The sequence below is a fragment of the Contarinia nasturtii genome, unplaced genomic scaffold, assembly GCF_009176525.2.
Source record: "Contarinia nasturtii isolate CC-2019 unplaced genomic scaffold, AAFC_CNas_1.1 Cnas_scaffold_414, whole genome shotgun sequence".
Classification (NCBI taxonomy): domain Eukaryota; kingdom Metazoa; phylum Arthropoda; class Insecta; order Diptera; family Cecidomyiidae; genus Contarinia; species Contarinia nasturtii.
The window spans coordinates 3,739,052-3,762,867 of NW_022197768.1; the positions used below are offsets into that span (position 1 = coordinate 3,739,052).

Sequence of the window (23,816 nt, forward strand, 5' to 3'; positions counted from 1 at the left end):
AGCCAAAAAAAAAACATATTGAATATACAGACTTTTTTTTTCGAATTTTAAACAGCGATTCAGCGTTTAGCTTTCAAGTGTCATTTTGGCTGAACTACAGTCACACATTTGACAGATAGATCGAGTGTGACAGCTAATGTTTTATTGCATATTGTTTATATAGCGGCGACAACTATTTATGAAATATTTTTTTTATTGTGTTTCTTAATTTTGTTGGTGTATAAAGAACTTATTAATCTATTTAAAACGCAAAAAAAAATTATAAATAATAAAAAATACAGAAAAATGGGTGATGGATTGGATCGTACTCTGCGTACAGAATACGACCAAATGCGTATTCTGGACATCTATTCCGATGCAGAAATTTTGTAAGTAATCCAAGCACAATTTTCACATTTTTTTTATTATTATTATTTAATATCATTTGTGTTTGCTCACTGATGTTTTATTGTAGAGAAATAAAAGAAAAACGAGAAAATTTTGAAAATAAGATCTCACAACCATCCCGTGTAATAAAAGACTATGTCGAATATATAAAATATGAACGAAGTTTGATAGCAACGACCAAAGAGCGAATCAAACAACAAAAAATCACTATGACTCATTCGATTTTATTACAAATTGCCGACCGCATGAAGAAATTGTATGCAGAAGCTCTGTCCAAATTCCCAAACAATATCCGCTTTTGGAATGAATATATCAAATTCTTGCAGACATTCAAATACACCAAGGATATATCTTCAACATTTGAACGAATGTTACAGGTTTGTCTAACGATTAAAATGATCATGGTTTCAGTGAAGAGACTTTTATGACTATAATATTGATAAACCTTATCTCTTGCCATTTTCCAGTTCCATTCGGATAAAGTGGATGCTTGGAATCGTGCAATTTTGTGGGAGTATAATGAGAATTTCAATGATGAACACATTAAAACGTTACAATCACGTGCCCAGCAACTCCATCCAGACTCTGAACAACTCTATCTTACATTCTTTCAAATTGAATTGGAGAATAAGCGTCAATCCGATGAGCTGGAAGCATTACAAAATGCTGCTATTATTTACAGTAACATCAAAAACAAAGTTACCAACATTGATTTTTACTTTGAGATGCTGAACATTGTCGATAAATTCAAGTATGCCAACTCAATTCAACAGACAATATTGAATGATATGCGAGTGTTGTTTCCGAGTGAAGCACTTATAAGGCATAAATTAGCACAGCGTGAATTGAATGGCCTGTCAACCGTTGATTGTAAAATGGACTTTACTGGTTTGATAAAAAAGGAAGGCGGTGAATGCAATGGAGAAGACAGTAAATCGATGTTGTTGAGTTTGAAAAAGTTAAAAATAGAAGATCTATCGGCTCCACCACAGCATACGCTAAAAAAACGCATTGAATTATCGATTCAAACTTATGAGGAAGCTATCAAAGTGGTATGTTTTCTAATTTATTTATTTATTTTTTAAATAAAATATTCATTATTTTGACTTCTTTATTTATTTAGATTAACACGGACACAATGTGGAGCTATTACATTGAGACCATGATAGAAATAAATAAAGATTTATCCACACATGCGCTATTGAAGCGACAAGCCCTGCGAAAGGCGCTCGATGGAGCCTATGCATCAAATCATATGTCCGAAAATCATTATTTACTGTACATTCAACAATTGTATACAAACAATCCACAAGACCAGAACATTGAAAATGTCTTAAAAAAGGCGACGCAAATGTACGAAGGTTCATTAAGCATTTGGCTTCTATGTTTGCGTTATTACATACAGGATGAGAATGGTTTTGCGAAGGTTCGAGAGAATTTCAAAAAAGCCAAAATTGCGCTCGGCCCAAGAGGTGCAGACATATGGGAATTATATTTTTTATATTTGAAAACATGGTATACGCCTGAAGGATTGAAGGGAAGAGCTCGCACAGAAGGTATACTGATTGTTTTTATGCTATTTACGCTGTCATATTGACAAAGATGTTAATAATTTATCAGTAACGAAGTTTGTTTTCATTTTCAGCTCGACGTCAAGCACAACATGAATTGGATCGATTCATTTCTGATTTGAAACAACAAACACATGCTGCGTTCAATCAACTGAAAGATCAAGTCTTGGATACTGTAGCAAATACACCAAATATCCCCGAATAAGAATAATTTATCTTATTTTTGAAATAATTATTAATTCACTATAATCAATTTGATGTACTGTCGACAATTTTTTTATATAATAAAAGTGTATCAAATTTAAATTAAAAATTTGAATTAAAGCCAGTTGTTTTGATATTTTAAGAGGTCGCAGGAAACTTTATTTTAGTTTTAAAAAAAGTAATGCTCGTTCAACTTACTTAAACTTTACATTCATTCCTTTTCAAGTTTAATTATAAATTCAACAATTGCTTGTTGTTTGTTTTTTATAACGTATTCGTTGTACAAAGAATATCCATGCTCATAAGACGATCTCTCTTCAAGTTGTCCACAGTAAATTTTGGCTCCATTGAGATCTTCCTCGGCACTTCGGGATGATGAGAATTTTTCGCCCAAACAAAATATTGAATCGACATCGTTGTCCCATTGTAATTTTTGGTCGTGTCTTAAATATTGTTGTTTGACTTGTTTAGCGTTGCCCAAAGCTACACGGCAAACCAGAATATAAACAGTATTTAGTGACTTATAATTTAAGCCAGCGTTTGCAACCGCATCCCAAAAATAAATTCCATCGCCAAGGAATCGATTTACGCTATATATATGCTTTGGTGCTGACTTTAAGCCTTCGCGTAAAATGGATAGTATATTACAGCCAAATGTGAAATGCAACAAATACCGATGGTTATGTGTAATATTTGTTGAAAAATCACCATTTTCATCGGCGTTCATATTATCAACTTTGAATATATTTGCAACGCGAAAATACCTGGAAGAATTCGCATGTTGTGTTTTTTCAACAACATTTTTAAGAATTTTATACTCTATTTTTTCCTCATTTAGCTCAATTAATTCAACTCTGATCCAGTTGTCAATAAAATAATCTAAAGGATTTATGCCACGTCTTCTATTGGCCTCAGTTAAACAATCAATTGCTGACTTCATTTTATTGACGTACTCAATTTTACTATCGCAATAAATAATATCCTTAAATCGTTGGCGACGCCTATTGTCACCTTGATGCGGAATCAGAGCGTAGAATTTATTTGTGTATTCCAGCTTCGGAACTTTTCCCATGGCTATTTGTTTGTGCATACCATCAAGTAAACACAAGGCTCTATCCAAATGTTCGATTAATGGTAATCCAAGTGGAAACCATAAATCGATTAAATGGATTAGCAGTTTTCTGACGGATTTTTCCAAATTCGATTCTGGTTTACGATTTTCTAGATGCCGTGCATTTACATACAAAAGATTCAATCGAGTAAATCCATCCAAGCGTCTTTTGCGATTAATAAGATCGCAAAATTGTTTTTTTGTCATTTTTCTACAATAACCTCTTATGCCTTTCATTCCAATTCTTCCGTGGTATCTCAAGCATGTCCGTCTGAAAATCGAATTCAAGAAGAAATTTATTTCTCACACTTTCAGCATATTTTATATAAAATCTCTTCGATTCCAATGGTTACTTCAAATAAAAATATGTTTTACTCACATTCCATTGATTGTTGGCAAAAGATAAACGCCAAACTTGTTGACATGTTGTTTATTCGCGTCATTACCAATCGGCACCACATGAGACTCAGGAGACTCATTTAAATAATTATTTGTGTCCTCAACACTACTGCATCCCGATGGTTCGTCATCACTTGAATTGCATAATTTAAGTTTTTTACGAGGACTGATTTTAGGACTGTCATCACTTTCATCACTAGATTCGCCTGAATCATCTTTTTCCGATTCGGATGAACTGTCTACAAAATTGACCGTTTGATGTATTTTACGAGGAGTATTAGGAGTGTCACTGTCGCTATTAGCATCATTTTTATTGCCATTGCCGTTTTCATTTTCGCTTTCTGATTCGCTTGATTCGCTTTCGCTCCCATTTACGCTTTTATAATCTTCACTGTCATATTCTTTATCTTCCTCACCTTCTGCGCAACTTTCATTATCGGATGTATCACCACTATGCTCAGACATTTCCTCTTCTGGTCGGTCGTCGATAAAATCACTCATATCATCGTCCATGCTTTCATATGTAAAGTCACTTTCATCGCCAAGAATCCGCCGCAGTTCATTGTCACATTCTTCGTCACTATCATCTGTTTCACCTGGATCATTAGTGCACCGAATGTCTACGTTTGTTAGAACAATTACATCGTCATCCAATACCATTTCAGTCTTTAAAATATAAAAGATTATTATCAAAAGTTCGACTCAATATATTTCATATACAATACTTCTGGATATATTTTGTCGATCAGCATAGAAACTGCTCGATCAATTGTTTTTCTATAGAATACATCCATTGTTGACTCTGTTCGGCGATATTTATTTATCAAACCTAAAATAATGCGAATAAATAAGTTTAAATGACTGTAACATTTTTTGTTTATTTATTTTTATTTGCATAGAATTTTGTAACCAAATCTAATAACAAATCAGTTAATCAGTGAACATTCATTTTTTGAACTCAACCGTATAAAGTTTGTATTGAGTAGAATATTGTACAAGCTTTGCAATGAGCTGAATATTTTAAGTTAATTGAGCTCAACCACCAAAATACTGATAACGTTCTCTCGAAAAAATAAATCAAATTCCCGCCAACATATGCTGACTGAGCAGAAACTCAGTGCAGTCTAATTACACCATACACTTCAAGCACTGTGAATGTCTATATATACTCTCATATATGTATACATATTGATGCGTCGTTCTCTACAAACTACGTATATGTGCAAGTATGCGTATTAGTCAAATTGGCGGGAAAAAGTATGACGAAACAACGAAACGAAACAAAACAAAACAAAACAAAACAAAACCGCTTACCGATTCTTTTTTAATGCTGACAAAATATATTTCTTAATTCTGATATCACACCAGTCACTTTTTGATTATTTCCTTATACTTTTAAATACAATAAATATTTTGAGAAGAAAATATTTTTCATTTATATCAAATTATATGATATCTCGACTATTATTGTTATTGCAATTCAATTAAAAAAATTCTAGAAAAATATTAAAAATGTTCTAGTAAAATATTTAAGCAAAGGCGAAAAGTCTAGACGACTGAAGTCTTAATGTACGACTGTTGAAATATCTACACTTACACACATCAATAACAAAAGTACATGTTAGATAGTAGTACCAAACAAGTATATTGATATAAGTCGAACATTGTATACATTGTATTATAATATGGATAACATACGTAGGTGTTCAGAGGGGGGACGGTTCCGTATTTTTTTCAGTCATTCTATTTGCTCCGCTTCTTAAAAGTCTGCCCAGCTATACATAACAATATAACAATGGAAACCTACAAACCTAGATCGAACTCTTTTTTTGTTGTTTTTTAATTATGAACCCAGCAACCATTGATACATATATCAATAAAATTTCAAGGTCAATTGCAATAAATAAAAAAGGCTCTTTGGTCGAATTTCATCATAGATTGAAATAGTACTTAAGCTCTTGAATTAATAAATGCTATCAAAATTTGAACCGTGCATGAAAGTGAGTACACATTGTGTGTTTCAAATGGATCGCACGTAAATGCGTTGATTGAATAACTTTAATATTTTTTTAAAGTTTTTTTTTAAATTCAATCTTTCCTCGCCTCTCCTTAACATTTATGCAAAACGCTGACAAATAAACGGGAAAAAGGATTTCACTGGCAATTAACTTAAAATTAAAATTGAAGTTGATTTAAAAAAAAAAATATCATTCAATCGACCGCCAAAAGAATTTTTTTTTTTTTTTTTTTTTTCAAAAACAAAATCAAATGTAATTGAGCGTAATTTCATTTTAGTGCAAACGGTGGTCTAATTGAATGTATTAATCATTTTTGATTTCATTATCGTTCCAAATTAAAAATAACAATGTTTCGTTAATTGAATAAAATATAATTTTTATTTTTTTTGTCTTTCATTTTTTTGCTAACTATTAACAGGATTTTTTTCGTATCGATTTCGTTGCCATGTCAGGCTTTGCATCAATCGAAAAATGTGGATGTGATACAAAATGATTGCCTCCATTTAAAATCCTTAGCAGTCAAATGTAACATATGGTATTTGATTCAAATTTCAGTCAAAATGTAATTTTATAAGAGCAATAATTTTGTGTGGCTCCTGATAAAAATTACGCAATGAAATTAATGGTCATAAAAAATGTGGAGTTTTGTAGTTTTCTTTCGTATCGAGAGATAATATATTATCATTGCATATATTCGTAATTTGGATCATTAAATTGCTGATTCGGTCGAATGTTCATATTCATATTGGGATTCATCATGTTATTCGGTACCTTCATTCCCATCATATGAATAATTGTTAATGCAAATACATCCATTACCAGGCATGAAAAGAAAAAAAAAAGAGTTTGAAAGTTAACAAAAAAGAAAAATTTCTTAATTTAAATTGAAAAATATTAATCACACTTATCGTCGAAAAGGGATTTAATTCGAGTGTGGCGCACAGTGAGTTATCACCTGAATTTCATCCTATTTCGATGGTAGAAGTGGATGAAACAATGTGAATTTGACTAAAAATCGTTACCATGTTAGGATTAGGTCCCTGCATTCCCATCATTGGTCTAAATTGATTTGGCTGCTGAACCTGAGGGGAAAGATGAATTTAACAGTTATTTTCATTTTTGTGTTGTTGCAAGTAGCTAAAGGGGGAACATTCAAAACATCGCAATTACCTGTCCTTGTGGCTGAAGCAAATGTCGAAGACTGTTATTTGGATTTATCATAGCAGGATTTGCATTTGGATTTTGATTTGGCATACCAGGTCGCATCATTCGTGGAACATTCATCATCTAAATCGAAAAAAATATGAAAAACAAAAATATATTAGTGTCACTTGGGTTAATTCAAAACACGAACATAAAATAATTTAAAAACAATCATAAAAATTAACCTGTGCCTGCGGATTGAGTTTCATTCGTTGTTGCATCATTTTGTTAAAGTCGGGTTGCATTGGCATATGCTGTTGCATTGCATCTTGTTGCATTTGTTGCACTGGCACCGGCATTTGATTTCCTTGTTGATTCATCATCGGCGATGAAATTTGACCAAAATCCATTTTAACCATTTGATCTTGATGCGGCTGCTGGATTTGCTGCAAAAAAAAACAATTTCATTGAAAGGACATATTTTTAAACCGAATTTTTACTATTTTTATAAATTACGTACTTGTTGCGAAGGAGTTGGTTGTGCTGCTTGCATCATCTGTTGTGGCTGCGGTTGACCCGGTTGCTGTTGTGGATTCTATATAGATGAAAAAAGTACTTAGTTTTCATCCTATGCATTCCGTTTTAAATTTTCAGTAAAGAAATTACCTGCTGGCCTTGACCACGAACGCTTTGTTTTTGCGAAATAACCTTACGTAATCGATCAACGAATCCAGCCTAAAGAAATACATAATCATGAATGTACATTTTTACATCATTTTCTTACGAACTTACCTGATTATTTGGAATGAAACCAAGATATGCCTTTTTATCCACTGAATAAAATAGAATCAATACTCTAATTTCGCACGACGAAGATTGTTGATTGAAATGAACACAGCCAGCCTAAATTAAACAAACAAACATAAAATCGAACGAATATTAAAGTCAAAAGTAGATGAAATTGAATTGATCCAAAATAAAAAATAAAAATCATGTCAAACTTACAAATCCGCTACTCATGACACGTGTAAGGTTATCCAAACTTGGACACTAAAAATCAGAAACAAAAAAATTCATTAAAATTGATTCTTCTCTAAAGTACCGGCGAAATTGAAAGTACCGGCGATAGATGAAATGTAACTGATCTAGATTCCTTCAAGTACTGTTGACCGATATTTCCAACCAATTGCTTTGGCATTAATTGCATTAGTAAACGCGGTGGCCAATGGTCTCCTTGTCTGTATAGCAAGAAAAATGTAAAGAGATTAGAGTCAGAGTAATTGATCAAATCAAAAATTGCATTACATTTCTGGATCGCCTTCTTTAGCTGTCACATAGCACGGAACTTGATGAGGTATTTTATCAGCTTGTGTAGTTTTCGCTTTTTCAACCCATTCCAAAACGCCGGTCCAAATTTTTTCTCGAATTGGAGGTGGTGCATTGGATTGCGGTGGCTGTTGCTGCTGTTGTTGTTGAGCCGATGAATCGGACATTGATTGCTGCATCATGACTTGATGAGGTGGCTGATTTGGATTCGGCGCATTTGACATTGTCGGTTGAGGCTGAAGTCGTTGTTGCAATTTTTCTTGTTGAATTTGATGTTGTAATTGCTGTTGATTTAGAATTTGCATACGTAATGCTTGTTGTTGCTAAATAGAACAAGATAAGATGTGAGTAACAAGTTTTATGACTTAATGTTAAAGGTCTGATTGTTAAAAAGATTGAAAGAAAGAGAGAAAATCATTTACCAATACACTTGGCCCCGGTGGCTGTGCACCCATATTGGCCATATTCATGTTCGGATTCATATTTGAATTTGACAATATTGGTCTGGCTTGTTGTGGCACAGGGAAACGATTTCCAATCGTTGGTTGCATTGGATTTGTTGTTATATTTGGTTTGTTTTGAACCGTTGAAAATACGGCCGAAACTTGTGGTGCCGCTGATGAAACGGGTACTTGGTTTTTGATTTGATTGTCCGGTCTATCATAAATTTATAAAAGTCATTACATTGAAATGAAATATGATTCGAAATTGAACTGACCCCGGTTGAGTTTGTTGTGGTGCTTGTTGTGACATTGTTGGTTGTGGTTGACTTGAAGGAACCGTTTGATTTGGTTGTGGAGTCTGCTGTTGTTGCTGTTGTTGCTGCTGTTGTTGTTGCTGCTCTTGTTGTTGCTGCTGCTGCTGCTGCTGCTGTTGTTGTTGTTGCTGCTGTTGTTGTTGCTGCTGCTGCTGCTGCTGCTGTTGTTGTTGTTGTTGTTGATTTGGCTGTGGATTTCCTGAAGTCGGCACTTGACTGCAATAATAATAGTCTTAATAAGTTAATATTAAATATAAGTTAAATGCTATTTAGATTATTGCTTACATTTGTGGTTGATTTTGTTGCTGCTGTGGCATCGGTTGCGTTTGTTGTTGCTGTGATGATGGAGACGGTGCCGGTTGAGACTGAACATTTCCTTGTTGTTGTGATTGCTGCTGCTGAAGTAGAAAAAAGCATATTGTTTTTCAATAATTTGATTCTTCTAATTTTGGAGTAAATTCACGTTTATTTTACCTGTGTCTGCGCTGCATTCGCATTGAATTGTTGGAAGTTCATACCTGAATTGTTATAAAAAAATAATAATAATGTAGCATGATGGAATAAAATAATACAAAATATAATGGCTGAGTTCAATATGAGATGATAAAAGTATATCCTCAAATTATTATTATTTTTTTCTCAATTTATTTCATTTTGTTGCTCATTGCATATGCGCACTACACGAATATTTCTGAATTTTAACAGGCACCGAATGCTTGACGTGGAAATGCATGAACATCGTTTCGTTCAAATAAAATAACAAAAATCCCTTACCTGCATTATTCGTGCGAATTAAATTATTTGATGTAACTGAATCTTTTGCATTATTTTGGCGTGGACTTTGCATGTTTGCGTTCATTGTATTTGCATGAATCGTTGGTGTGGCACTTGTCTGTGGTGTTGTTGGTCGATCACTGAAACTATACGACACATTATCAATTGGTCAATAAAATTATGTTGATTTAGTCACGTATTATTTACCAGTATCCTTTCAAAAGAACTAAATGTCGTGGATCTTTTGAGAAATCTTTGTTTAGTGCTGACATGTCGCCATCGGCTTTTTCAAAGATTTTTATTAAAATTGGAATTTTTCTCGGCGATATTATCGATAGATTGATGCTTCTCTGTGGAAATGTAATGAAATGCACCAATTAGAAAATTTATTTTCATTCGCATGCTCCGCTCTATATTCACTTACTTCTTGAAACAGAGTTGCCATTTGTTCGATTGTCTTATTTTCGTACTGTGTACATTCCATGACCGGCATAGAATATGGTGTACTATTACATAAAAGAATGCAATGATTTTGAACTTGGAATCGATGTTCTTCACGAACTTCGTTCATATCTTCAAAGCAAACCAAGGCTGTTGCCAAACCTTCTGCTAAATTGGCATTCGATTCACTTTTACCGCCGCTTAGACTGGAATTGAAATGTTTATTATTAAATCTGAGTTATAGACTATTTTTGACATAAATTTTCAACTAACTCCAGCTTGTCAATGGTGTTTAGCACTTTTTGGGGGCTTGAGAATGGTCCATATGTGCTGCATGCAACGCCTGGTAAGCTTTGAACCGTTTTGTAAACGATCACACCGTATATAAATTTACTATTTTCAATTGGAAATAGATCATGTTCATCGGCAATGCCTTGCAATGAAAAATGTTCCAGCGTTGGTACGATGTAATTGTTTCTCAACTCGGACATATATGCGCCCGTAATTGCTGTACTTTCTATCAAAAACACAACATTTGCGACAAGATCATTTGATGTAACCATTTTTGTTTTGCAGTGAAGTTTCTTTGGACTATTTCAAAAATTTGCAATTTCTACAAACAAATTGTTTTCGATAAATTGTAAAAACAATTTGAATTGAAAAAAACAAAACGATTTGATTTATTTTGAACGAGCAACGTTTGTTACATTTATCTATTGTTATGGAACATCAATATTTGTGTTTTTCTTTTTACTATCTATTGATGTGACACAAAAATTTACTTGAATGAATACAGTGGCATACACTCTAATTTGACATTTCATGAAGCGGCTTGTAATCGTACCGATTAACATACCAAGTGTCGGTAATGTTTGCGGTTGAAAACAAAAAAAATGCAGCAATATTCAACCGATAACAGCGGATTGGCTGTTTTTACTCAAAATAAACGAATTTCGATTGAATCGTAAAGAAAATTATAACATTTTGAATCGAATATATTCGAAAAATTATCGTGGATTTAAATAATTGTGTGAAATAGTTTATTTTGTCCGTATTTAAAAGTACGTACTTACGGTTATCGCTCTTATTTGAAATTACATTTAAACTTAACTGTCACCATGACAAAAGGGAAAAGAAATAATGTTGTGTTAAATAAATATAAACATATTTTTGTTTAAATTTACACAATATTATTCAATGTTTATCTAAATTTTTGTAATTTTTTGCTCATGAATACTTTTTCACTAAGTACATTAATGTCAAGGTTTTCATCATTGTTTCATTTGCGTTCAAAGTATGTAGGATTTGCACCAGAGGGATCTATATCGCCAAACTGTAAAATTGAATGTCAAAAGGAAAAGAGGAGAAGTAAGAGAAACATACTGTGATGTCCTCTTTTATCTCACAGGAATTTTTGTTTGCTCTCGATTTTGTTCTGGGTTGGTAAGTTAAATTCAGCATGAAACAGGACATTTTTTTTCTTCTTCTTCTAGATGTTGTCTTATGAAATCGCAAAGAATAAAATCATTTGTTTATTTATGTTTCAATTTGCATGACAATTTATTTAATTCAAAACAAAAAAAAATATGCTCTTTCTGTTGATGATGTTATGTAGCGCACAAAGTTTACCGTAACTGGATCTATCATTGCATCTCTTCTTGTCTTCACATTTTTCTCATATTCTATCTCTCTGTGTATAACATTCCTTTACTCATGTCCTTTACACGTACACACAAATACTATATCCACATTTGGAAGCAATTTATGTATAAAAAAAAATATATGCACAACAAATACGCGCAGTTTACACAACCACCCACACTTTTCTCTATCTTTCTCTACTTTTCCAATTGAATACTTGCAGATTTTTCTCATTTCGTGTTTGATTGTGTGTGCTGTCCTCGTATCAGAAGTCTTATCAAAACAAGGTGTATGGAGAGAAGAAGAAAAAAAAAGAAGATGGAACGAAAAGAATTTAGAAATTATTGTTAAATTATTTAGTGACAAATGACATAAAACGCTGATTTAAGATTTAAGTTTGTTTGGTCCTTTTTTTATTGAAAAACTTTTGGTTTCGCCAAAAGTTAAAGGTAAAAAAAATGGATGACCAAGTATCAAAATTCAAGGAAAAATCATTTCATTCACGAAGGATTCGCCAATCGAGCCAAAACTCACGGACAATCTAAGGATTATTTTAATTTTATTGAATTAAACAACGGACCAAAAATAAACACACATTAAATAATGCAGTTCTGAAGTAATTTTGATGAAAAAAAAAACATACAAATTTAAAACAGATTTATTCGCGAGATAAATAATCGAATATAAAACGAATATTAAACGAATATTAAAATAAATTGCATCGCAAAGCCTACGATTCATGCACAACAGTACTCGTCGAATAAATGATGAGGCCAAATTTCCATTTGAGAAGTAATAAATAAGAAAATAAAAAAGAAATCGAATAATTGATATAAAACATGATGCCTACATAATTGAATGCAAACAATATCGAATTAATTTACACCTAATGAATTTGAGTGACCGGAATTTGTGGTAACCCAAACGATTTACGATAGAAAAACTATGTCTTTATCATCTGAAAAGATTTACAAACGAAAACCATCGATTATAGTGCGTCAGCAATTATTACAAGTTTTGTTGAGGAAATACATAAAAAAGGTTTATTTTGGTGTGTTAAACGAAAAGAGAACAAAGCAACAAAAACAACAACACCAACAACAAACAAACGAATCCAAATTCGGTGATCGTCAATTATTACGCCAAGAATATTACAATGACATATATGAGTGCCTAATAAACTATTGCAAACTAAACAACATAGCAAGTGCTCGACTAACGGAAACACTCGATCGATTTACCACATTCACCAGTCGTCGTGAATTTATTGAATCAATAAAAAAGAAACGAACCAATAAGACACAGAAAACACTATTAACTACAACCGTAACACCAACAATAAAAGCAACGGCCAAAAATGACGACGGTGCCGAAAGCAATAAAGGTGAATTTTCAAGGTGAGCACTTCACTATTAATGTGTTATAATATCTGTAAATTATGTATTGCACATAATGACAAAAAACAGTCGACGTCTTCATTCTATTCGAATGGAAAAATTGAAGGAGATTGATTTTCTATGACACTTATAGAATTTGAATTTAGTTACCATTATTTTATCTAATTTTATTAAATTTATGTTGAATGTATCATAATCAATCAATGGAACAAAATACTATTCAATGTGAGTGAAAATGTGTATTCATGTTTTGCATGATTGTTGAGGTAGGTCTTTAACGGTTAAGTATGAATGTAGCAAGTCAAACCAAACATCTTTTGCATTCATTTAATTCATTCATAATCACTTTAATGAAAACAATGACGATGATCATAATAGCAATAGATACGCGCTTATATATTTCCTATTCAATGTTAATTACGAATTAGTCACAATTTTAGTGACATGAATGAATCCATATTAATTACGCCCAAAACTATGTAAACACACAGTTTCATGACGCGCAACATTCCCTTGTTTTCGTTTCGCTGTTAATTCGATGATTGAAATCAACGTATATGCTCATCTGGTAAACAGTGCCAAATTAGATATGATGTGATTTTATAAATCAGCACATATGATGAGCATTTCATGTGGTCGGTGCTATTTCAATGCAACACAGAAGAAATGAAATTTTAAAAAAGCACACATTTTTAATTCATCATGCCGAAATGTTCAAATGAGAAATGAAAAATTGCAAATAAAATGTGTTCGAATGGAAGCATGAAATAAAAAGTAATAGTTATACAAACCATAAACACACATACAGGCTGTATCAAAAGGCGCTATAGTCTATACTTAAAATTAATCGATACCAATTGCGTACTAATTTGCGTATTGCTAAGCGGTTTTTTTTGCATTTCGTTCTGCTCCCTTCGAACTACTACACTTTTGTATGCTGACACATTGGGAAAATTGTACATGTATGCATGGATAAAAAAGTTCACCTTCTTCGACCGGAGCAACTGTATATTTTCTATTCAAAAAAAAAAAAAAAACAACGAAAATTCCAAAGGCTTCACAAGTTAACGTGTTTGGTGTGAGCACCCGTCGTCTTCAATTTCGCTCAATTTTCAACAAACATGTGAGCCAATTCAATTTACCCTTATTGATTGAGGCTGTGTGCTACTTGTTTTTCCATTCATCTTTTTCTTTCGGCGATTTTGCTGCTTCGCTACTTTAATCGGTTATGTCAAATCTATGAAATGCAAATTCACAGAACACGAAAGGGAATATATTTGGTTGGCGGATGTAAGTGTGTTTGTAATACAAACTTTGTATGCAATGAACATGAAAAATGTGAATTGATAACGGCAGAGAGAGAGAGAGAGAAATTGCATGGAAATTGCATCGTCACACCATCCATTTACTCATTTGACAAGAGCTTCGGCTTCGAAGCAAATTTCCTTAATATCATTAAATACAATGAATATTTTCGCACATGTGCGTTATTGTACGGTATGTTGCAAACACATCATATCAAATAGCGTTCGGCTTGTCAATGTGGCGCTCCCCCTTCCTCACTCTCTTAGTCTCTCTCTCACACTCGCTTCTTCTTATGTTACTTGAAGAATTCGACATATGCACGTTACAAATACAAATGTGTATTTGTAGATAAAACAAAAACAAATGTAAATTAACAACATGAAACGTAATTTTCTGAGTGAAACAACAAATGAAAAAAAAAAGTTGTGGAAAACATATATACCTAGATATATACGTGGAACAAGTGCGAAACAAACAGGAATCACATTTATTTAACTAAATATATCGAGAAAAAGAAAAATACTAATTTTCATGTAGTTCATTATCGTTGGTCGAGCATATAAGTTCAACATTTTCTTTTTGTTCGTTGGAAAACTAAGCAAACCAAGTGATTTGTGTGATACAATTAATTTCGTTACTTTTGATTTTCAATTGTTTGTTGAATTCTGTAAACTAAACAATAGCTACGATTTCAAATTCGTTCAATTGTCAACGTTTCTTTTCAAGATTTTCAGTTCACTTTAATTTCTGTGAGTTTTTTTCTTCTTCTTTATTTTGTTTTTCTTTTTGAAATGTTTATGTATGGTTTTTGTGCCATTTTTAAAAATGGTTCAACTTTTCCAACTGCAGTATTCGTATACTTGTTAAACTTTTTTTTCGTACAAGCGTCAACATTTTCTAAGAAAACATTAATATCAGCAAAGTTAATTGGTTCCGCATGATTTAAACATTTTCTTCAAAAAGCTAGCAGCTGGATGGGGAACATACCCAACTACATTTCAAGTCATAAAAGCTCACAAAATTGAGAATACACAGATCCATCCTACAACAGTACAAAAATTACTACATGAAATGTTGATTAGACATTTTGAAATTACTATTGCTTTTTGAATGAAACATATTCAAATAATTCCACTTCTGGCTTTTGAATTTAAAATGGAAAAACGTAACCATCCCATCGTCACATACATAATTACATTTACACAGTGAACAGAAGTATAACATTTTCAAAAAATTTCGCACAATCAACATAGAAGATAAATTATCTCTGTGCCAATAATTCACCTTATTTTGTTAAAATTGGATTAATTTTCAATTTTTCGTCGAATAATGTGTTCAACGTGGTTTTCGTCAAATAATTATCACCTTAAAAGCATATAACATTTGAATGGATTTATGTCATTCTATATCTTAAGCACAATTACCAAGCCCATTCTTTCTTTGCTTTTGCTTCATTTAAAGTTGATCTATTCTTATTTTCTAATTTAATGCCATGAAGCATTTCTCGGCACTAATGAAATGAAATTCTTTCGATTCTTCAACACATTTATAGTCAAATTAAACGATGTTTCGAATCTTTGAAAACGTATAGAAAAACAAGTTCAAGAGTTTAATGTCGCTATCGTCAAGCTGAATCCAGTCGGATGAGAATAAAAATTTACTCAAACTTATGGTTAGCCGTATTTTCAATTAGCACAACGGCAGAAGCACTTAATTTGAATATGCTAGCATAATGGGAAGAGCTTTAACATCGTATAGTTTTATTCAACGAATCTATCATTTTGGTACCAATTATGTGACGTATGAACACCGTCTCGAATTTAAATATATAGGGGAGGAAGGGGCGAATCAAGAGAACGATTTCCAAAATATCCAACTGTCATTAGAAGCATTTTTATGTACTCCATATTTGGTAGGAATAACATTGCGAGGATAACTTTCTAGAAGGACAAATGTGTTTTTCGCAAAATTTGTGGAAAAAAATGGGATGAATCGCAAATGTCTCAGCGACAATGGCCTTGAAAAATCCTAGGGGCATATCATGAAAACAAATGCGTCATTTTTGAATAAATATGCTGTGCTTTCAATGAATGCAGTAAATGTATCACAAATTCAACAAATGTTGAGCAAATATACAAATGTATCACAAATGTGGCATTGTTGGCCTTCTAGATAGCTTGTTGGAAATGGCTTAAATAAAATTGAACTAATTAACTTCAAGTCGTTTCAAGTATAAAATATTTAGAATTTTAATATTATCAACTCTTTTTTTTTGGTCCGAAATATTAAAATTATGCTGAAATAAATATAATATTACTAACTTAACCTAACTTTCGCTTTGCAAATGATGAACGTGGTTGAACGTAACAACTTTAAACTGTCTAGTGGAGACGGTTGTGAATCCGCCGCGTAAATAAAAGCTTTTTGACATCGGTCTGGTTTTGACGTTTGATGTAAAACAATAACAAATATGAAGCGTCAATAACAAATCATATTTGCAAATGACGATATGCCCCTAGGAATAATCAATGTCTGGTATCGTTTGAAAGGTGATTTCAATACGTAACTTTTGTAGAAGAAACTTTTTTGTTTTGGCGACACAACTCCAAGATATGATATGACCTTACCCCAGAAAGGTGTGGCGATTCTACCTGTGATTTCCAACTTCACGCACAATACCATATCTTAAGGTGTTGACAACAAAACAAAACTGTTTCTTCTACAAAATTTACCACCTTTCAAACGATACCAGACAATTACTATTATGGGCCATATTCCTTGAGATATTTGGCTCCAAAAAAAGTGCAGCAATTCGCCCCGTCCTCCCCTAGATATATATATAAATCGATATATCGATCAGCTTTCAATAAAGCTGACATGTTGGTCCATTTTTTTGTTCTTTATAAGCTATTGCCGAATTTTCGATCGAATAATAATATTTTGGTTAGTTTAAAATGAGAATATAAGCCAAGCCAATCAATTGACAATATTGTAAAAAAGTCGAATATTAATTATTAATGTGTAAAATATATTTGCATGTTTTAACAGAGTAGCCAATGGCTCAGAGAATAATTCAAATCGATAAATCAAATGACGGAACACAGAATTTGGCAAAGAGGAAAAAAAACATGACGGCAAATATCAATATTTTCGTATTTGAACAAATGTGTCGGTTTAACGAAGAAAAAAATAAAATGTCTTACATCTGTAAGATGAACTTTTCCGCACTGTGATCCACAACATGCATTTATTACGTATCTTTTACCGTAAATATGAATTCATGAGAAAACTGAATCTGATATAAATTTTGCGATACAAATAATTTTGATAGACTTTTCAATGCCTGTATGATATCATAATCATGTGAACATTTGCAGATGTTATTTTCTTCACAATAAGCTAACATTCTGAAAGTTTGAAGAAATTTCAATACAATTGAGTGGTACCTTCCATACAAAATTTTCGTTTTTGAGTAAAACATCCAAAATTTTGTTCGGGAGGTACCTATCATGCATTCAAATCTCTTCAAACCCTCGGAATGTTATTTTTGTGTTAAAAAAATAACCTGTGCAAAGTTTCAGCTCATTACGATATCATACAGGCATGGCTTTCATACAAAAATCCAAAATTTTTGAAATTTTTGTATGAAAAGTGTGTCGAAAATTATTTGTATCGCAAAACTAACGTCATATTCGGTTTTCTCATACCCAAAAACCCCTCATTACATATTTTTGAGTGTTTAAGAAAACATTAAATATCATTTTTGGAAGAAAAATTGATTTTTTCCCATGGGCATCACACCAGACATGACACTTCACTGTATCAACCAAAGTCGCTCAAAATCTAATGGTTTCTATTCCTCGGCACCCCCAATCATCCTGCGAAGTCAAATTTTGAATTACTTTTCTTGTTTGACAGTTATCGTGTTAACAAATTTTTGCGTACAGGGTACAGGGTACGCACATACATTCGGACATCGAAAAAAGGCTAGATTCGTGTTCCCTGCCCCCAAAAACACCCAGAAAACACATTTTTGATGGGTGTTAATTTTTCGACCGATTCCAATACTTTACCTTACACACTAGGTGTGTGCGGAAAAGTAAAATATTGTCAACCTTGAAAGCTATGAAAAGAAAATAAGTAGAAAATCAAAATGTTTGAAAGTTAATAAAAGAGAAAAAGAAAAATCTGTGAAAAATCTGACTTATTGGACACGAAAGCAAGCTTTCGATCAAATAGTTGCAAAGTTTCTTGATTTTTTTTTTGTGAGAAAAGAAAAGAATACACAAGGTTTGAATTCCTTTTTTTTTTTTTTTGAATCGATCAATGGAAATTACTCCAAAAAATGCAGAAATGCACTGATTTTGTTTCGTTTCACAGTTGAAAAACGTGTTTATTTTCTTTCAGATGCAGTATGACAGTCACACGATCAAGCGAAAAAACTTTTGACGAAAATGAAGGTAAAGCATAATACCATTCAATTAGACATAATTCATATTTGTGGTTTGTTTCGGTGTTAGTAGTAATTGTCCATACACACATAGAATTATTCACAATCTATTTATTCAAAATTAAATAAACTAATAACCAGTCATTGAACTAACAACTAATCGCATTAAATTTGCAACACTGCTCATGGACATGATTAGAAATCGGCTGGGGAAAAAGGGTACAAGTGGAATTAAAAAGAGAATTGGGAGCATCATTTGGCGTATGCATTGTTGGCGGAACGGTATCAAATACATCATTCATATGATTTCCGACTTTTTTTTCTGTTATACCAAGTGCCATTATACTCTAATGGGTCACATCCAATAAGTTTTCGGTCGTCAATGTGTGTGCGTGTTTGTGTGTTTGTGTGTATGCAATGCACAGCGCACACTCTTTTGAATAGTAGAAAACTATTTTGGAAGAGATCCAAATTGAAAACACTCATACTCAAAGGGAATTTTTTTCTTCAATTTTTTTTCGCTCTCATCATATGCTGAATCAACCAAATGCAATGACGAAATTAGGTCAATATATCCAATGATGCACAGCAAATTTCAGGAATTTTCATTAAAAATATTATCAAATCAAGTCCGGCCGAATTATGTAAGCAGATTAAAGTGCGTATCACAGTTCTTTGAATTTCGTTTCTATCTTGTTCAAATTTGAAAAAAAAAATCATCAATTTTTTGTGTGTCGATTACATTTTACCAAATTAAATAGGTTGGTGATAGAATTTTAGCTGTAAACGATAATGATGTGCGTAAAGCAACACAAGAACAAGCAATAAATTTAATTAAAAATGCCGGCTGCACCATCAAACTAGATATACAAAGCTTTGATTTATCGGTAATGGAAAATACTTTTTTTAATCGATAAATTTGTGTCGATTTGTTTAAAAAAAAAAAACAATAGCTTAATACATATGAAATGCATCTTACATGTATACAGAACATACCAAATAAGACGACAATGAATAAATCAGTAGATGTAAGTAATGAGAAAACGCCTTACGAAACATCCATACAGAGTAAGTAATTCATTCAGACGATTTAAACAGAATAAAGGAAGATTGACCATTTGCCGATGAATGATGTTTATAGATAACGATGTACAAAATTCAACTACAACGAAAAGTAGTGAAGGCGAGTCATCGAACGACGATGATGATTCTGAGGAAGAAGATTCTTTGGGCAAAGTTGTAACGAAAGCTGGCAAAGAAATCGATCGAAAATCAGCCGGCAATGTAAAACGATCAAAGGAAGAGTCTAAAGCGGACGAAGAACCGGAAAATGAGTTTGGATATACAGACAGTGAGTATATCATATTGAACTATAACACTTTAGGACTATTAATCAGTTGGATTAAATGCAAAAACACAATACGCATTCGAATTTTATGAAAATTATAGAAAAAATTAAAAAACGCTATGGAAGTTTGGGAACCGTCATTCGTGTTAAGGTGAATCGATCGAATAATAACATGGGAATCGCATTGGCTGGACATCGAAATCGAAATGAAATGGGCTGCTTTATAGCTGGCCTGAATCCAAAAGGTTCGGCCAGTTCACAGAATCTCCAAGTCGGCGACGAAATTTTAGAAGTAATTTTACATTTTTCTACAATCGAAAAAATATTTTATTAGGTGAACGAACTCGGATTGGTTTGATTTCTTTTTATAGATTAACGGAATAGTCGTACACAAAATGTGCCATTTAAATGCGTCAGTTTTAATCAAAGGAATACCAGGAACAACACTTGAATTTCTCGTATTGCGCAAGGAGTCCGCATTGGATACAATTGCCGTTAAAGCGGTCACCACTTTTCCAGCTGCCTTTGATCAGCTTGATCATTTACATTCGTGCTATAAGAATGTACGCACTGTGAGCATTCAAAAGGTATAGTATATATTCTACTTGCATAAATCGTCGAAGTCAATGGTCGAATTCATTGAATTTGTTTACCTTTTTAGAGTGGACCAAGTCTAGGAATAATGATTATTGAAGGAAAACATTCGGAATTGGGCCAAGGTATTTTCATTTCAGACATTCAGGATGGCTCAAATGCCGATAAGGTACATCTTCAAGTGCAAACGACTAGAGAAATTATGTCAAGCTATTTATCACGTTCACTGTTTTTTAGGCTGGATTATTGATTGGAGAAATGATATTAGCCGTCAATAAAGATCTTTTGGTAGATTGTAATTATGATTCGGTATGTTTGAAGAAAAAAAAATCATCAAATTCTTGTCATTATCGATATGTATAATGGTTATTGTTTCGTTTAGGCCGCGTCTCTATTGAAACGAGCTGAAGGTATTGTAACACTTATTGTGTGCAATCCGAATAAAAAGGATGATAAGAAAGACGAAAAGAAAGATGAACCAGCAAAGACACCAACATCTGAGAAAAAAGGTGAATTCGCTCATAAATTCGACAAGAATTTCATCTGTCGATGTTGATGTATATTAAATGTTTGACGCTCGATTTTTGCTAAATTTGATTCTACCGAAGGTGCAGACAAACCAGAGAAACCAAAAGATGATAAACCAGCTGATCCATCCAAAGCGACAATTCAACCGAATAAGGATACTGTAATCGAAATAAATGCCGGCGGAAAACCACTTGGATTGGACATAGTGGGCGGTAAAATGTATACGCCACCAGTTGTAAGTAAACATTTGACGCTATGGTTGACAGTTCAAAAACATTTTCCCAATTGTACATCTAATATTTACAGAATGGTGCTTATATAGTGAATGTTAAGCCAACTTTTGCTGCCGATCTTGATAAAAGACTTCAACGACTTGATAAAATCACCGAAATCGAAGGCACAAAAATCACAGCCGAAATGACAGAGTATGATCTCAAGAAATTATTCAAACGGTGCTATTTACAGGTAAACATTTGGCTCTTATGTTTTCAACGGTATTTTCGTTTGCGAGAGAGACCAAATTAGAAAAAGAATTATTTAAAATAAAAATGTAATTTAACGTAGGTGAAAATGACAGTTTATCGTAATGAACCATCAAGCACAGAAGTTACAATTGAAATTGGAAATCGCAAGGGATTTGGATTCAATTACAAGCATTGTCCTGGTCACGGTATTATGGTGACTGATATCGTACGTTTCAAATAAATAATTTCCCCATCAACATTTAATATAATATGTATTACAAAAAAAAATGTTTATTTATTCAAGACCCCCGGAAGTTCAGCTGCTTTGGATGGTAGACTAACACCTGGTGATATGATTACATGCATAAATGGTGAAAATATCCAAGCTGAGAGTTTAACAGATACTATTATCTTGATTAAAACATCACAAAGCAAATTAACACTCAAAGTATCACGTCCAGCCCAGAAGTAGTGCATTCTAGTTACTAATAAAAGATATGAAGAAAGAGAGATAGTTATGAAGAGATCGAAACCAAACGAGAGATATTCATTTATTAGATTATGATAATGATATTAGCTGATTAGATACAGTGAAACCATACCCTGTAAAATTCATTTCACGTACACAAACACACACAAAAAAAAAAACAATTATTCAACGAAACAGCAAAAAAATCTCAGACATTTGGCGATCTCGTTGAATTTGTGCTGAAAATTATATTGCATTTTATAACCATTATACCTCATAGAATTCATTGTGTACAAAACAAAGGAAGAATGAGAAAAACTCATAGTAAATGAAACAAAGATTTGAATTTACAAAATGTACGGCTTTGTCTTTTGTGGCTTTAATTCAAGTTCCTTTCATTTTCACACATATTCAATTTATGTTGTTGACTTTTCTTGGTTCTATTTTTTTTAAAGAAAATTGATTGTTTTTATCGTTCTCTCATATTCGAAGATAAACTTTGCCTTTTATTTGTTGCACCATTTTCTTTCGAAATTAGTAGAAAATAAGAAAAAAAAACATGAAACAAAACAATTTGATCAATTTAATCGTCTTGAAATAATCAAAGTAGTTCTACGTACCTGTGCATAAATGCATTAAATATAATTATCAAAATTTATTATTATTATTAGATAAAAAAGAAATAAAAAAATGAGTATTTATCGAGAATTTTCGATCAATTAGTCAAAAACTAACGGGCGTCACATTATCAATGACACTTAACTTCATTCACAATGTACACGCGAAATTTACTGTGCTCAAGACCAATTATATCACGGTGTACGTTCAAAAAAAACATCTCTGTGATTAATCAATGTTATTTTGTGTGCCAGTCGTTTTTTCTTTACTTTTAATTCGATAAAAAAAAACCATATTAAATAAACACAGAGAGATAGAGAGAGAGAATAAAATAAAACTAACGTGTATGGATTGTGTTATTTCGCACATTGTGTGTTTGCGTCATTGATGACGTCACGCATTAAACGTTAGTATACTACTTCCCATAATTATACATATATGATATAGTGATTCAATCTTCTCATTATATAGAGTATGAAACAAACAAATTATTTCCAAATCAAAGAAATGTAATGCATCAAAATGATTTTACAAATTTATTATTATATAAGAAACTCGCACTTTCCCACATATATAGTATAATTCTTCCAAACAATTTCCAAAACAAAAAGAAACAAATAATAAAAAAAAAACAACTAAATAGTAAAAGTAATCAATTCTAAAACAATTTGGTAGTTTTAGGTGTCCAAATATAGTTGATTGGAAAATGTTAATCACAGAGTGTAAGTAAGAATTTATCCGGGCCACAGAAGATGATCACGCATTTTTTGTGCCTATTTTTTTTAAAAGAAAATTATTTTATCCAACTGAAATACGCTTCTTTAGATCTCTTAAATAGAAATGTGCTCTGTGACTAACAATCAAATATATC

General features: G+C 32.4%; 4 protein-coding genes across 9 annotated transcripts; 2 read left to right on the forward strand and 2 right to left on the reverse strand.

Annotated features, from left to right (window-relative positions):
- The first annotated feature begins 143 nt into the window (after nucleotides 1-143).
- Nucleotides 144-2,229, forward strand: LOC116338639. The gene is made up of 5 exons (XM_031764039.1): nucleotides 144-368; nucleotides 455-764; nucleotides 855-1,439; nucleotides 1,511-1,943; nucleotides 2,033-2,229. The coding sequence occupies exons 1-5, from the start codon at nucleotides 286-288 to the stop codon at nucleotides 2,161-2,163; spliced, it is 1,542 nt and encodes a 513-aa protein (XP_031619899.1). The 5' UTR covers nucleotides 144-285; the 3' UTR covers nucleotides 2,164-2,229.
- Nucleotides 2,230-2,313: 84 nt separating this feature from the next.
- Nucleotides 2,314-4,693, reverse strand: LOC116338695 (poly [ADP-ribose] polymerase 1-like). The gene is made up of 4 exons (XM_031764109.1): nucleotides 4,636-4,693; nucleotides 4,398-4,501; nucleotides 3,653-4,338; nucleotides 2,314-3,544 (listed from the first exon to the last, which is right to left on the reverse strand). The coding sequence occupies exons 2-4, from the start codon at nucleotides 4,464-4,466 to the stop codon at nucleotides 2,374-2,376; spliced, it is 1,926 nt and encodes a 641-aa protein (XP_031619969.1). The 5' UTR covers nucleotides 4,467-4,501; nucleotides 4,636-4,693; the 3' UTR covers nucleotides 2,314-2,373.
- Nucleotides 4,694-6,045: 1,352 nt separating this feature from the next.
- On the reverse strand, nucleotides 6,046-10,897 carry LOC116338504 (mediator of RNA polymerase II transcription subunit 25-like). 3 transcript variants are annotated; one of them, XM_031763820.1, is made up of 18 exons: nucleotides 10,405-10,897; nucleotides 10,115-10,337; nucleotides 9,898-10,040; nucleotides 9,691-9,836; nucleotides 9,391-9,434; nucleotides 9,202-9,308; nucleotides 8,878-9,132; nucleotides 8,582-8,816; nucleotides 8,139-8,482; nucleotides 7,954-8,071; nucleotides 7,839-7,883; nucleotides 7,626-7,736; nucleotides 7,500-7,568; nucleotides 7,354-7,428; nucleotides 7,079-7,279; nucleotides 6,861-6,977; nucleotides 6,713-6,772; nucleotides 6,046-6,461 (listed from the first exon to the last, which is right to left on the reverse strand). In XM_031763820.1, exons 1-18 carry the CDS (start codon nucleotides 10,692-10,694, stop codon nucleotides 6,372-6,374), a joined length of 2,673 nt encoding a protein of 890 aa, XP_031619680.1. In that variant the 5' UTR covers nucleotides 10,695-10,897; the 3' UTR covers nucleotides 6,046-6,371. The 3 variants fall into 3 exon arrangements, with proteins under 3 accessions (XP_031619680.1, XP_031619678.1, XP_031619677.1); XM_031763818.1 differs by having other exon boundaries at nucleotides 9,202-9,311; XM_031763817.1 differs by having other exon boundaries at nucleotides 9,202-9,314; nucleotides 10,405-10,896.
- Nucleotides 10,898-11,492: 595 nt separating this feature from the next.
- LOC116338732 (inactivation-no-after-potential D protein) lies at nucleotides 11,493-23,577 on the forward strand. Of its 4 annotated transcripts, none has more exons than XM_031764169.1 (17): nucleotides 11,493-11,574; nucleotides 11,996-13,169; nucleotides 18,882-18,934; nucleotides 19,124-19,206; nucleotides 19,490-19,582; nucleotides 19,686-19,811; nucleotides 19,914-19,992; nucleotides 20,066-20,275; nucleotides 20,374-20,564; nucleotides 20,644-20,859; nucleotides 20,934-21,035; nucleotides 21,104-21,175; nucleotides 21,249-21,375; nucleotides 21,475-21,629; nucleotides 21,701-21,859; nucleotides 21,959-22,084; nucleotides 22,163-23,577. In XM_031764169.1, the coding sequence occupies exons 2-17, from the start codon at nucleotides 12,718-12,720 to the stop codon at nucleotides 22,328-22,330; spliced, it is 2,412 nt and encodes an 803-aa protein (XP_031620029.1). In that variant the 5' UTR covers nucleotides 11,493-11,574; nucleotides 11,996-12,717; the 3' UTR covers nucleotides 22,331-23,577. The 4 variants fall into 4 exon arrangements, with proteins under 4 accessions (XP_031620029.1, XP_031620030.1, XP_031620031.1 ...); XM_031764170.1 differs by having other exon boundaries at nucleotides 21,481-21,629; XM_031764171.1 differs by lacking the exons at nucleotides 11,493-11,574; nucleotides 11,996-13,169 and adding an exon at nucleotides 15,026-15,223.
- Nucleotides 23,578-23,816: the final 239 nt, after the last annotated feature.